General features: G+C 34.6%; 1 protein-coding gene across 1 annotated transcript in view; it reads left to right on the top strand.

The window, feature by feature from the left end:
- Positions 1-16,372, top strand: part of LOC111061978 (laminin subunit alpha) — a 125,417-nt gene that overhangs the window by 30,475 nt on the left and 78,570 nt on the right. Inside the window, 7 exon segments of the mRNA XM_039431341.1 lie at positions 5,312-5,476; positions 6,775-6,933; positions 8,310-8,566; positions 10,997-11,272; positions 12,127-12,339; positions 14,433-14,603; positions 14,605-14,757. Of these exon segments, the coding sequence (XP_039287275.1) occupies positions 5,312-5,476; positions 6,775-6,933; positions 8,310-8,566; positions 10,997-11,272; positions 12,127-12,339; positions 14,433-14,603; positions 14,605-14,757 (1,394 nt within the window).

Below are 16,372 nucleotides of genomic sequence, written 5' to 3' on the forward strand. Positions count from 1 at the left end.
GCGTTGCTACGACTGTTATACTACGATAAGCATAACGTAATAGAATTTTCAAAACACCCGCTGAACGATGGAAGTGCAATAGTAGCGCAGCCTAGTAGCGAAATGTGAAACACTACGTATTCTACATTGACTAAAAAGAGTATAGCTATAATGCTACAACACGGAAAGATTTGTTATTATTACAGAATTACTCAGTATTATAATTAGAATATATTCAATTCAATAATCAATATCAGAAAAATAAATAATAAGTAATACAGTGGGTATTGGTAGTCATAGAGAAAAAGGAACTAGGTTATGTCTATGTCTGTATTCTTATTCTATATAAATATATTTGCATAATAAGTTATATTATAATAAATAGTCACCTGTCTTTAGCAGAAATCGATGAGCGAAAAAAAAGTATCCTGTTTTGAAATATTGGTCCAATTTTCTGCAGCAGATTTTCAAAGTCCGAAGAAGACAGCGACAAAAATTTTTGTATTGGCCGCTAATCTCTTGCGATTTTAAAATCATTTAAGCTGCGTACACATACTCGTGCTTCCAACCCGCACCGAGCACGCTCCTCCCTCGTACCGCCCACGTACCACCAATCGCACAGCAATCGGTCCGCCTCCGCTCTCTACTCGCACCGATCATGAACTTACGGAAGATGGTAGATCTTCTCGCGTTCCCCGGTCGAACCACTCTTGCTCCCCGGTCGATCATCAATCGCTCTGCTGGAGTGACGTTCGGTTGCGGAGCGGAACGAAAGTCTGTATGCACCTTGAGAGATCAGATCTTTTTTTGAAAAGTTCTGTCTGCCACCAACGTCGACGTTTTTTCTGTTTTGCTAGGCTTGCAATCAAGAGTGCCGCACCACTCATCACCATTAAAGCGTTTCTTTCGTCTTGATGCGTACCGGTTGACATCTTGTTAGCTACGGAATGCTGTCGGTTTGAAATCAACAATGAGAAAAGAGCGGAGCGATCATCCTTCGAACCTCTATAGAACCATTGCGTAACGTTCATGATCGGTGCGAGTAGAGAGCGGAGGCGGAGCGATTGCTGTGCGATGGTGGTACGAGGGCCGTACGAGGGCGGTACGAGGGAGGAGCGAAATAGGTTCGAAGGATGATCGCACGCTTGTCGTATTGTTGACTTTGCTACAACCCAACCTCACAAATGTGAAACGTTCAATCCAGCTGATCGGGTGACAAAACTAAATAAAATTTTCTGACCAGAGGATTTCTGGTTCTGGTTAGCATAATACATACATTACATAAAACACTTATTGAAATGGGCTGCTTTTAAATTAATAAAACAAAATAAAACTTGTAGCACCCTTTATTTATTAAAAACTTCTATTATTTATTTTTTATTTTTTTTATTTTTATTTATTTATTTACATACATTACGTTTATTAACAAGTAGTTCTGTGAACAGTAGACCTCACACAGTATTCTCATTCACTAGTACGTGATTGAAACTATAGACCTTATGGAAATACAGCAATAGACTGGCTTCTCCACACAATCTGTGTAATCACTTGTCAGCTGATTATGATGAATAATTCTATAGTCTGATTTTTACTCTAATATTGGCGTATGAAGGAGGCTCCTTTTTCCTTTTATATTAGCCTTGCAATACAAAATTTCCAAAAACCTTGTATATACGTCGACGCGCAATTAAAAAAGGAACATACCTGTCAAATTTCATGGAAATCTTTTACCGCGTTTCGCCGTAAATACGCAACATATAAACATTTAAACGTTAAGAGAAATGCCAAACCGTCGACTTGAATCTTAGACCTCACTTCGCTCGGTCAATTATGTTTCTATAATAAATTGATGATAATTATTATGTTTGTTGCATCTATGTTGATGTTTTATTACAAAAAAGATTATGTATGTCAATGTTTTGAAAGGTGAAAGGCGTGGTTGTGTGTTTGGTTTCTTTCTTCTAAATTCTAACATGCTGGTACCTATTATTAAAAATGTTTTTATAATTTTACATGATTCAATTTTAATGATTTAATAAATATTATTAATTTTGATAATTTTATATGCTAACACAGAGATCGTAATTTTCGTAACTGATCCAACAAAAATGTTAACCGCGCTTGCGTAACTATTGGTTAGTTCGCCCTAGGAACTTGCCAAGCTCGAGCTCTGTTACACGCTCTTTTAAAGGTGCATACAGATATGCGCGCCGCGAACATGAGCAATTCACTTTTAATCAGCTGACTATATCTGTATTTTTACAGAAACGGTATAAGATATAGATATAAAAAGCTTGGCATCAGCTGATTAAAAGTGAATTGCTCATGTTCGCGGCGCGTAAATCTGAACGCACCTTCACGTTCCACTCTTGCTCCACCTGCGATTATCAATCGATCAGCTCGAGTGACTCGGGTGAGCGGAGCAGAGCGTAAGTCTGTAGGCACCTTAAGATATTACGAGGGTCAATTTTCATCCTCCGATCATCAGACACAGCGGTTGGCGATTTTCATAGAAGAACTGAACAGCTTGTCATCTCATCTTGTTTATCATGCACACACACATGCTCATCATGCATCTTTTGTTATCAGCGAGAGACTTTTAACATTAAATAAACAACCAATCCCAATAAATAAACCTCTGGAAAATAACAAACTATAATGATAGAAAAATAATTTTACCACAAATAGAGGAGCGAGGAAAGCAGCAAAAAAATCGAAGATACAAATACCTAGCCTCAAAATGTTTGCCCGAAGCCTTTTACTGTAATGACACAACAATATGACGACATGTGTATGTATACACATGTCTATCATGCCTGTCCTACCGTTAGTGGCCAGTCTAATATACCCAGTAGGCCTAACATGGCCGCCTCACTTGAGTCTTCCGCCAAGTGTTTTTAGTTGTTTCAAGCAAAAGGCAAGCGTTCAGCAGAAATCTACCAGAGAATGATTCAAGTCTACACAGAAAACGTTATAGGGTAGATTTGATTTTCATTTTATTTACAATAAATTGGATGATTTCAAAATCAATGACATTATTTCATATGATTTACGTTTAACAGAAGTCTACCGAAGAATGATCTCGATTTCAAAATAGGAAACGTTGTAGGGTAGATTTGCTTCAATCTTCCAATTCAATTATAATAAATTGGATATGATTTCAAAATCAATTACAGTTAATAATTGACCGAAGCGAAGCTGAGGTCTTAGTTTCGACTCGATCGGCTTTTGTCTGTTTGTTTGTTTGTAACGCAGTTACAGTCGCAGTTATTGTCCGATTTGGATGAAATTTGGTATACAAGTTTTTTGAAACAAGGCGCAGAAACGTATGTGTAACGATTTTTGATAAGACCTCCGGTTTTTATATAAATTGAATATAAATTGAGCTGCTCTAAAATGTGCTGTATTGAATGAATGGTATCGTTGGAATGCTATCGATAGAGGACAAGAGTTGTCAGCGGTGAACCTTGAAACGTCTAAGCCGCTCCAAATCGTACTGTATTTATTAATTGAAGAAAAATTCTCACTTGATTGCACCCATTTCTTCTTCCCTTTTCAACACGATATTTCCCTGTTTCATAGATGAATAGTTTCTAGACCTACCGAACCGGCCGGAGACATCACAGCTTAGTTATCTCACAGAGAAGAAAGAAGAAAGAATTTCTTCTAATTTGTGGTTACCTCTTGTTTTCACTTTAGTATGAGATGGGAAACCGACTTGTGAGCATAAGCATTCTGCATAGGCATAACAAGCCGCCATAACATTGAATCCACTTTTCATGAAAAACATTATTAGCAACCTTCTGTCATTGTTACCAACAAACCCATGTTATTTAGAATCATTTCCGTCTCACTATCGTCTGTGAGACGATTTATAGTCTACATTGCCTACTGCATATTACATTTTCCGTCAGTTGACCGATTTCTTATAATTAATTATTAGAAAAGTTGTAATATATGTTTATATTGTAAATATGGAGGTGATATAAAGGTACCTCCTTGATAAGTCCGGTGTCCCTGCAAACAATGTCTCTTGCACTTTCAATGGAGAAAATAATAGATGACATGGCTAAATCTTCACAATATACTGTACTTACTGTACTAGCCCTTCTCATTAGATGAAAGTTGTTTTCATAAGCGAGGTATACTGTTCGCAGAACTACTAGTTATTAATAATTATTATTCTCTATGATTTATGTTGCAGCTTGTAACTGTGACAGTCATGGATCGATTGGAGTTTCATGTGACAATGAAGGCGTTTGGCAGTGTGCTTCGAATTTCGACGGACAGCGGTGTGACAAGTGCAAGGAAGGGCTCTACAATTTCCCTATCTGTGAAGGTAAGGGATACAAGTTTAATAATTTTATAGTGGGAAGAGATGATTTGAAATCACCGATTACTATTCCACATTTTATGAAATTCAGTACATCCAACAATGCATAACATATCACAAAAAATAAATTTCATTCATTTGCAAAATTCAAGCCATTCAAGATTTGGATCTCCAACTAGATATGGTTTGATGTATGTGAGATTGACAGCAAATTCAGCATTTCATATGAATAAAATCAATTGAAACAATTATAAAATAAAATAATAAATTACAAAATAATCTCATTGAAACAATGCTAATTCAGTAAGCAGTCTATAGTTGATCACAATGCAGACTACAATAAATTAAAATTTATAATTTAATAATGTGAAATAAATATATAGTTAGGGCTGGTTTTCATAGTGAGGTTCACGTTATTATGGCAGTAGAGAAAGATAGGCGAACAGTGTTGCCGATTCTCCACCTTGCCACTGACTTCTATAGAAGATAGTTGATACCAGTGTATTTGATGTGATATAAACTGTTCATTCTTGTTTGAAATAATCAATTATATTTTAATCGTCGAAAAAATAAACTTTTCAATTATTAATAATAAACTTTCATGATTGAGATCAAATATTTTGTTAATTATATTTCTAACTTGTTAAAAAAGATCTGGCAACATTGCGGAGCTGCAAAAAGGATAGCGCTATCTGCTTCGTTGAATAATGAACAAGGATAACAACACCAATGTTAATGCTGATATTATAACGTGGACCTCACTATAGCACATTTTATTAAATTTAATGGAACATTTTTTTCTGTAATTTGACTGCAACCTAACATTTTGGTTAATAAACAGTTCAGTTCTAGCTTAAATTAATGGAACATTGAACCTATAGATTTGATAGATGTCCTGGAAACCGGGCCATAGTACGGTATTTTAGTTTTGATTGATTAAAAGAATGTTGTCAATTAAGAAACTGAATCCAATCTAATATAAAATTGTGATGATTTCAGAATGCAACTGCAACCCTGCCGGAGTACTGGAGACGTTCGGTGGGTGTGGCACCCTGCCTCTGGGAGAACTGTGCCAGTGTAAACCGAGGGTGCACGGGCGAGTATGCGACCAATGTAGACCGCTCTACTGGAATCTCAACTCTAACAATCCCAATGGATGTGATGGTAAGTGTGTCCTTCCATTTTTTCATACAAATTTATTTTTCATTTCAAAACACTGTTAGAAGTATATTGAATATAATTATAATGTTGTTAATGATGATTAAACATTATAATAAATGCGACCATACATTAATTACACGGGTTTAATGGTTGGTATAACTTGGAGATAGGAACCCTTAAGGTGCATTTTCGTTTGTGCGTAAACTTCCGCAGTCGACGACGACAAGCATTGTTGACATTAATAAATTGTCCAAATTCCAAGTATGCTAAAGCAGCTGATCAAATAACTTTTCATTATTTGTGTTTATTATTCAAGAATCAAAACACTTCTAATAATATCAACATATTGCCATTTAAAAGTATAAAAAAGTATAAACTCAACCTTCCCCATTAAAACATAATCTTTTTGGTTATTAAGACAAATTAAAATGTACCCAATCTGAGATCCTCACCTTGTCGTGGTCGACGACGGCATTTACGCACAAACGAAAACCCATCTTTAGGTGGGCCGTCCACTAGAACCGTTTTCGTTCGAACTAGCATCGGCGGAAAACTACCGAACGCAACCCCTAACAAAAAAAGAAATAGATGCTCATCCATTGCAACAGGTTCATACGGCCGTCTCCGGCCGATCAATTTTTCGGTCCGAATTGAATGGGATTTTCCGGCTCTATCCGGCCGGAACTAACTAGTCGAGCTGAGACAACAAAGTGTTCCTAACCTAAAATTGTTTCACAGTCTTGTTTTTTTTTAAGTTCTGTTTTATAAAGTTGTAACTATGGACAATGAATAGTTGATAAGTTTGGTTCAAGAGCATGTTCCATTGTGGGATATGCGAGACAAAATATATCATCGTCGTGATGTTCATAGGAAACTGTGGATAAAGATTGCTGAACAAATAGGATCTGAAGGTAAAATTTTTGTAATGAATACGGTAACTAATTTAGTGGATATTTGTTTATTCAATTTTCAAAATCTCAATATAATCATTGTTTAGGAAACATTTTGGTGGCTATGATAGTAGTTAATTCAGTAATTGGCAACCACCCAATTTCTGAACTAGACTGACGTAAACGGTTCCAATGGACGACCATATTCGGCCGAATTAACGGCCGGCAGATTCGTCCGATCCAACGGCCGAATGGATTGGTTAAATACGGTTCCAGTGAACGGTTACCCTTAGATATACGATATCACTATAAGCCCGGAGTCTGTCTTTACAGTAGCTTGAAGTTCACCTCAAGTTCAATATGCTTAATTTTGTTGTTCAACTTCTTAATGTAGGTAATGCTTATTTTCAGACTGTGACTGTCACAAGCCCGGAGTGATGGGAGAGATTAACGTGTGTGATGGCAAGACAGGGCAGTGTGTTTGTAAGCCTTCGGTGACGTCACGCCGGTGTGATAAGTGCGCTGATGGATTCTACAGTCTAGAGGAAGATAATCTGTTCGGATGTAAAGGTAGGCAATTGGTAGACAAGGTACCTGCACATAATTTTCAGCATTTTAAAATTTATTCTATTGCAGTAGCATATCAATACCTAGCTAGGGAAGAGAAACTGACCATCTTCATTATAATGATAGTAATACAGTATTATTTTCAATGATGTCAATAAACAGTTGAACTCCATTCATACGAACTTATCGGGACAAGACACCATTCAGTTTATCAATATTTAAATACGTAATCACTGTAGTTTTATGAAAAAAGACCCAGGAAAATGATTAGAAAACAACTATACATTAATATATTACTGTATTATTGACTCTTATTGCAACTGTTGAAATCATGTCGTGTATATTACTGATTATCGTACTTATTATTACTAATAATTATTATCTCTTATTATTGTTTGTACTTATTATTACTTACTATTGTATGTTACTAATCAGTGTTATTACTTTTTGAAAATATCTGTAAGTGTAAACTTCCTCTCATTCGGAACTTGCTTTTAAAATTTTTAGACTCATTTTGAGCATTTCAAAGTTAATCAGCTTTATTCTCCCTTACGTTTTATGTAATTTAAATGTTGTGTATTCTGAATTCAGATTATTATTCAATGTATTAAAATTTTGGAACCCAAGATTCAATTCATTTCTTGGAATATAGATAAAAGGCCTCCTTACACCAGTCTGGGGTAGTGCAGCAATGAACGTTTCAATTGTCTAATGTTTGGGAGTCTTTTCCGCTATATTGTGGCAACTATAAATATATTTATAAAATCGTTAATAGTCCAGAAAAATATAAGCAGAGATTAAATATTCCTATATTCGTATTCATTAGTGTCAGTGTTAGTATGGATATCATTATTTTTTTTCTGTGATATAATTTTGAATGTAGACCACATAATATATAATTGTATCATAGCTTCATCGAAGGACTTCCAGGTTCTATTAAATTGTAAATATATTTTTTCCCTGTAAATTGATTCAACAGAAAGCCCAATGACTGGACTTTAAATGCTTTGTCTGAATTACTTTTTTGGGGTTGATTGTTGCCTACTCTCGAAACTTAAGGAAACATTCATGCCTTGAATTTCTATTCATTATGAACTGCTATATGTTATATCAAGTTTTGACACTAAAATAACGACTTGCAGACAATATTATTTGTGAAAAATATGAAATTTTTACTCACTGACTGAAGCATGCTTTTGAATCGGATTCATTGTCAACTTGACATGATTCAAAAGCATGCTTCATTCAGTGAGTGAATATTTTCACATATCATATAGTCTGCAATTTGTTATTTTAATGTCAAAAATTCATAAAACATTCAACTATCAAGTTCATTATTATCATTTATCCTAATAATTCTCAATGTGTCGTGTTTTTAGAATGCAGCTGTGACATAGGAGGTTCAGTGAACCGCATTTGTGACAGCCTGACGGGGCAGTGTCCGTGCCAGCCTAGGATCGCAGGTCGCACCTGCAATGAGCCGCTAGTGGCGCACTTCTTCCCCACTTTGTATCACAATCTATACGAAGTCGAGGCTGGCATCAATCCGGCCGGCTCCTCCATTCGCTATGGCTTCAATGAGACCCTCTTCCCTGACTACTCGTGGAAGGGGTATGCGGTCTTCTCTTACTTGCAGGTATACTGAATATTTACTCATTTATTTAACTTATTTCATTTGTTTATATATTTATTTATTCAATGGTTTATTTATTTTTTAATTTATCTATATTTACTAGCTATAGTGAGGTCCACGTTATGATGGCAGTGGAGAAATAAAAAGGTATACTGTATATTTACTCATTTATTCAACTTATTTCATTTGTTTATATATTTATTTATTCAATGGTTCATTTATTTTTTAAATCTATTTGTATATTTACTAGCTATAGTGAGGTCCACGTTATGATAGAAGTGGAGAAATAAAAAGGTATACTGTATATTTATTCATTTATTTAACTTATTTTATTTGTTTGTATATTAATTTATACACGTTTATTTATTTATTTTCAAAAACTCATTTATATGATATTTACTAGCTATAGTGAGGTCCACGTTATGATGGCAGTGGAGAAATAAAAAGGTATACTGTATATTATTCATTTATTTAACTTATTTTATTTGTTTGTATATTTATCTATAAAACGTTTATTTATTTATTTTTTAAAAACTCATTTATTGATATTACTAGCTATAGTGAGGTCCACGTTATGATGGCAGTGGAGAAATAAAAAGGTATACTGTATATTTATTCATTTATTTAACTTATTATTTGTTTGTATTTAATTTATACAACGTTTATTTTTTATTTTCAAAAACTCATTTATATGATATTTACTAGCTATAGTGAGGTCCACGTTATGATGGCAGTGGAGAAATAAAAAGGTATACTGTATATTTATTCATTTATTTAACTTATTTTATTTGTTTGTATATTTATCTATAAAACGTTTATTATTTATTTTTTAAAAACTCATTTATATGATATTACTAGCTATAGTGAGGTCCACGTTATGATGACAGTGGAGAAATAAAAAGGTATACTGAATATTTACTCATTTATTCAACTTTCATCTGTTTGTATATTTATTATTCATTGTTTATTTATTTTAATCTTCAAATTATATTTATATAGTTACTAGCTATATTGAGGTCCACGTTATAATGGCAGTGGAGAAATAAAAATATTGCCGATTCTCTGCATTGCCACTTCCTTCTAGAGAGGATAGCTGATACCGGTATATTTGATGTAATATTAACTGTTCATTCTTGTTTAAAAAATGATTAATTATATTTTATTCGTCAAGAATACATATTTTTCAATGATTAAGTGCCGGTTGCACAACAGCCGGTTAAATTTTAACCGTGATTAATTCCACGAGAACCAATCAGAGAAGCCGTCTTTTCAAAAATGCTTTCTGTGATTGGTTCTCGTGAAATTAATCACGGTTAAAATTTAACGGGCTGTTGTGCAACCGGGCCTAAGATATACATTTTCACAATTGAGATTGAATCAGTTAATTAATTATGCTTCTAAGTTTAAAAAACTTTCTAGCAACGTTACAGAAGTAGAAAAAGATAATAGTGCTATCTGAAATAGAAAGAAAAATAAAATTTCAAGTGAAAATGGCATCAATGTCCGAAACATGTTGTGATTAAATAATTCTAAAGGGTACTGAGATTTTATTTTTCTTTCTATTTCTATTAAAAGTAGCCCTATACAGAAAAGAGATAAATAGTGCTATCTGCTTTGTCGAGTGCTAGACAAGGATAGCAACACCAATTTTGATCAAATACTGTCATTATAACTTGAACTTCACTATAGCTTGTAGGCTTATTTTATTCGTCTTATCCATCTAGGACCCCAGTTGAATCATTCAAAAATAAGAGTACCAATTGTGTGACAAGAAAAATGAATTTTTCATTTTAGCTTACTTGCTTCCTTCAAACAGGCAGTACAGACTTTCAGGCTCGATTCAATCTCCAGTTGACTGAGAGAACGCTGGAAAAACTGATTTGTGCGATCTGTTGAATCTGTTGATCTGCGAACTCTTGAAGTCCTCTCAACAAATATTTCCAGCCCCTAGCTGATTCTCTGTACTGAATATGGACGTTTTCTGTCCATTAGTTCTCAAAAAAATAATATGAACTATGTAGCTTAGGGTTGATCATATTTCTGCTTATTTGAATGAAAATTATTGTAGTACATACATTTTTGGACTCAAAATAATGTGTGAATTAAGCTATCATTTACATAACCTCTAGACTGTGTATTCCAAATTAAGGTTTAAAGCAGTTTTGGGCGAATGCCTGTTGTTTTACCTGCATTGTATCTATTGTCTATGGATAAATGAAATGAAATTGAATAGAAATATAATCTCCCACATGTAGACATGGTTAATTATTGTATTTTAGTCTAGACCTACATAGCCTAGACTAGAGTAGCCTTCTTAAATAGACCTTCCTTCTTATATTATAAATTGAGACTGCTAGATATTTTAGGCTATTAACATTTATTCATATTATTAATTCGTTATCATTAATTTTTTTCTATTCAATCTAATTACAGGATGAAATCAACCAAGACATAACCATCCATAAACCGTCCGTCTACCGTATGGTACTGCGGTACGTCAACCTCAATCCCGAACCGGTTGTGGGTAAAATAATAATCACACCGGAAAACCCCGGCGACGCTGAGCAGAATTTCCTGGTTTCGTTCAAACCCAGCCAGAAACCGACTTTCGTGACTGTTTCGGGGGCGTCCGGTGGTATTCCCTCGCCCCTCGTCATGAACCCTGGCACATGGACCGTGTCTATCAAGAGTGAGAAAAATCTACTTTTGGTGAGTTGCTTTCAACAATCCTGGGAACTTATTTTATCCATTTCTTACTACTGTGGTTAAAATTACCAATTTCCTTATTAAGAATTTTATTTGATACTCGAGTCTCTGAGAACATATCTCATACATTTTCAACTGATGGTCTTTTTACAATGAAAAATAAAAAGACACGGAAATTGTCAATACTTCTCTATACTTGTTGAAAAAATCATTATCATTTTCATGATCAATCATTATAAGTATTTTTGTTCAAAAATCGTTGTCTTTTCGATTTTTTCGACACTTTTTGTTGTCTTTTTTCTTTCTATTATGGAGAAATACCACAAAATCTCCTACCATACAATCAGATTATCACTTTTTACCAGTTCAATCTAGTTTGTAGAATTGAAGATAATATTATATATAGAAAGAATCTATTTGTTACCTATCCACCTATCAATTGAGTATTAGAAAAAAATTACATTCAACTTACTTCTCCACTTTCATTCATAATTAGTAAAATATCAAATTGGAAAGGGATATATCACCACGAAATGGCACATTCTCTTAAGCCAATTTTCCTGGAGAATATTGTTTTGTAAATAGATGGGGGCTTAAACTCAAAATGAATCACATGATAATGAACGAGACTTGATATAGACTTAATCCAGTTTACAAAGAAATTTAGTTTAAACTGTCACTGTGCAAACGGCACTAAAATATCCAGTGTTGATAGATAGATAAATGACTTTTATTTACACTTTACAATAAAAGTGATGTGGGCGAAATTGAGGCAATAGAAGCCCCCTCTTCCATTTAACCCACAATGTTGAATGTGAGTTTTAAATGAATAATTCTGTTTTTCTGTACTTCTGCAGGATTATTTCGTTTTGTTGCCGTCAGCATACTATGAAGCATCAGTTTTGTCGAAGAATGTGATGAAACCGTGCACAGTGGATGGAGGAGACAGTTTGTGCAGACATTTCCAGTACCCGACCGTATCCAACTATGATACGGTACGAGGTGAGGGAGGGTACACTGCCCACGATGACGAGAGGAGACCCATTTACGAGTTCATCGACAATGTCAAGGTATGTTGCACAGCTCTACCTTCGTATCAACTTTATTTGGCGTTGAGAAGTGCTTCTATAAAATGTATTATTCAATGGATTTGCATTGTTTTTTAAAAACGTATATCTTCAGTGCTACTTAATTTGTTAGTTTTAAAATAATACCATGATACTACTACTACTCATTGACTCTACGGCCCTTGAAGTGCCTTGGCCTCCTCCACAAGCCCTTTCCATGGCTACTAAGCCTTACCCGAGAGGATCTTGAAACCATGTACAACCCAACGATTTAATTTTTGAATGATGAATGGTCTATTATTGCCAAAACTGCTGTTTTTTTCTTTTTCATTTATATTCTATTACATGTTTTGATGAAATTCTGTTCAAATAATGTTTGAGTTTTTGTAGAATAATGTCTGAAAAGTGTTTGAGTTTTATATTGACTGGCTCATTATTCTTATTCGATATCATTTTTGTGAGTAGTATATTTTTGTTTTTCTTTTGTCATGCATGATGAATAATAGACTGTAGTGATTATAATATTAGGTTGATTTGCCATGTATTCTTTGTTGAATTAGTAACAGCCAGCTTTCTCTGTCTCTGTTTTGTTCCTTGTCTAAATGCATTGCTCTCTAACTGTACTCCATCAAGCAGACGTGATTTTTATCACTTGCATGGTTGACTATTTCCACATTTTTTCATTTATAGTTCTAGTGTAGGTGAAAAAAGGAGATTTATCAGTATTATTATTTCTCTTTTTTTCATTTAAGTGATGAATTTCCTTTATGTATATTTCATTATCATTTTCTTACACTTGCACAAGCTGTTTGTTTATTTTGTTCTTCTCTTGTTTTGTGGAAACTATTATTATCATTATCATTTATCTCTGTCCTGTACTCGCTGTCTCCACCTTCTCACGCCCAAGGATTGAAGGTCTGCCTCCACGTCGCCCAACCATCTCTTGCGTGGTCGGCCTCGTTTTCTTTGTCCCCCTGGTTGCTGATACCATAGTACCCTTTTAAAAACTTTTTAATATAAAATAACACATTGAAAAGAACGTTTTACATTAAGTAAGCATCCGAAACTGGTTGTCTTTTAATTTGTTATTCTATATTAAAACGTTTTTAAAAGGATCAGTAAAGTGATCCGAACCTACCATCTATGCTATTACAATGCTGAACTTTCTAACAAGATGGCGGATTTTTGTGCCAGGGTACTAGCCGAGTTTCCATTCTGTATCTATTCTGTGTTATAGGCACTCCAGCCATGGAAGATCTTACAGCCCAATATAATTCTTATTTGATTCATAATCATTCAATTTGAGAAGATGTAACCCGAGCTCTGCAAGGGTCTGTGGAAAAAATCAATAATTAAGAATTGATTTATTAATAAAAACGGAAATAGACATAAAACCATCCTCGGAAAATTCAGAATCTCTATGGAAAAGCTTCAAGATAATCAGTTCAGTAGTTCAGAAGTTATGTTGCGACAAACATGTATTTCCTATCTCATGTATGGTTCATATTGTTTTCTTTATTAATAGTATAGAATTTACAGTACGCGTCCCGTGCCTCCGTACGCGTATGCCTCCGTGTATTCTAAACGGTATAAAGGCAAGATATGGTTCGCGGGGTAATATTCACGACTTTGCAAAAAAATAGGCTTCAGAGACCCTAGATCCCTAGATGGAAGAAGCTTCCTACAGAGCTTCCTTGAAGGTAGCTCCCTACACACAGAGATTCTTCATGAATGAGAGAGTGGCAACGTATCACCAACAATGGAAAGAGCATGTTGAACGAAATGTCAGCAGATAGGCTGTGTTGTGCTAAAAGGACGTAACTCCAAAAAGCTCCTTGTGTATCTTTTCGGATGCAACACGTTGCTTTTGAGAAGATACAAAAGAGCATCTGTTGCTTATGGAAAGATACATTTTCAAAAAATGTTGGATGTCTTTGAACGGGTAGTATTGTAGTCTAGTGACCCTCCGCCAAACCTACAGGACCCGTACTGTAATGATGTATTCTTCAACTAACTTCCCATTTTCTCATCAAACTGATTCTGAAATTTATATTTCTTACAACCAATTTTTCAACTTTTTCTCGTCGATTTTCCAGCAATTACCGTCCAACATATCCCGTGTCCCCGCCGTGAGCGCCAACCAACCGGAACTACGCTTCGATCTGCGCGTGACACGGCCCGGCCCGCACGTGCTGCTAGTCAACTACGTGACGTCACCTGGCGACCCGTCCGTGACGTCACCAGAGGGCAGCAACCACTCGTCTCGACGTGGAGGTGAAGACTCAGAGCAGTCAGGAGCGTGGTCGCCTCGTGCTCTATCCCTGCACCTATACGGCGGTGTGTCGTCAGGTCGCCATAGATCGTAGCGATAAAGTCGGCGTGTTCAACTTCGATACTAACTCGATTAGTGTCATTCTGAAGGTGAGATGGTGGATCTCTTCAAATTATTCTGTAATAGGATTTCATTCTTTTTTTTTGTATGAGAGTCATTCTCAAGGAAAGATGGTTGATTTCTCAAAACTATTCTGTGATAAGTACCTGCATCTGAAATGTAATTTGTTTCTTTTTGAACAATATCTGTATTTTCATCAATTTTATGGGGATAAATTTGATTAGTTGGATATTGTAGTTTGTTCGTATGAAATAATTTATGTTTATCATGGGATAATTACTACAAAAATTGTGTTTTTGAGTTTTTGAATGCTATGAGGAGCTTGTATATTGCAAGAGTTTATATTGTTTGATTACATACACATAAGGGTAAGGGTTAACCTGTTGTCTCCATGTGTGTATTTATGCAAATATACGTGTATATAGTGAGATTCAAGATCAAAATACTCGAAATAAAAATAGTTGAATTGAATTTTATTTGAATATTGTACTTTCCAGTAGTTGATTATATTTATTCATAGCCCACAAACGATTTGACAGCGGTGCAGATATAATTGTGGAGTCTGCTTTGTCCAATGACAGGCAAGAATAGCAAAACAATGTTACTCAGATGCTGGCTTTAAAATAATGTGAATCTCACTCATTAAGGCTAATCAATGATAATGGGAGAGAATCCAGGCTAGAAGCTAGATGTCTGGAGTATAATCAAACATGAACTATTAAAGTAAATAGACATTATTGATAATACCGATTATAATTGGATGCTGAGCAAGGTAAGGTCGATGCTACACTGTAGAAGTGTTTTTTAATTGAGATATTCAATAAAGTTTTCAAGGCTGCTCACACACTAGACAAGCACTATGTATAGTGAGGTCCACGTTATAATGGCAGTGAAGAAAGATACGAGAACAACGTTGCCAAATTGACTACATTTTGCCACTGAGTGTACACAGCTGTTATTCAATTCATCCCATTAAATTTGATCTGATATTAATTTTAATTCCCTTGATAAAATAATCAAGTTCATGTAAAATTGATTATATTTATCAATTAAATATATTTTTTTATAATTTGATTCTAAACTTTGCTTTCATAACTGAGATCAGATTTACAAACCTGAAATGGCGGCTAATTTGAAAAGAAATTAAGATATTCGATAGGTATTCTATTCCAATTTATTTTTAAAATAGTTGAAAAAATATAAATCTTATCTATAATAAGATAATTTCAATGATAAATTCTGAAATAACCTTTCAATATTATTTATGCCGGTACCATTGTAGGCCTAACCTATTCCGGTAAACTGAAGCATGGACAGAGTCTACAATGGTCTCAAAGTTATAAACGTTTAAAGTGTCATTTCAAGTATAATTTGTGTTTCTCATAAGGTAATATCTCAAAATTATTTAATTCATTCAAAAATATATTTAAAATCGATTATACGACTCCTCTACTTTAGCATTTTGTTATAAATCAAAATAAAACATGGCGGCTGAGGATTGCTTGTCTACTTCTGTTCAGTCACTGTCAAAAGTGAAATAAAATATTTCTGGCCAACTGGCAACATTGCAAAGCTAGAGAGAGATAGCGCTATCTGTTTTGTTGCATGTTAGACAAGAATAACAACACTATTGACAATCGTACA

This window comes from Nilaparvata lugens, chromosome 6, assembly GCF_014356525.2.
Source record: "Nilaparvata lugens isolate BPH chromosome 6, ASM1435652v1, whole genome shotgun sequence".
Lineage (NCBI taxonomy): Eukaryota > Metazoa > Arthropoda > Insecta > Hemiptera > Delphacidae > Nilaparvata > Nilaparvata lugens.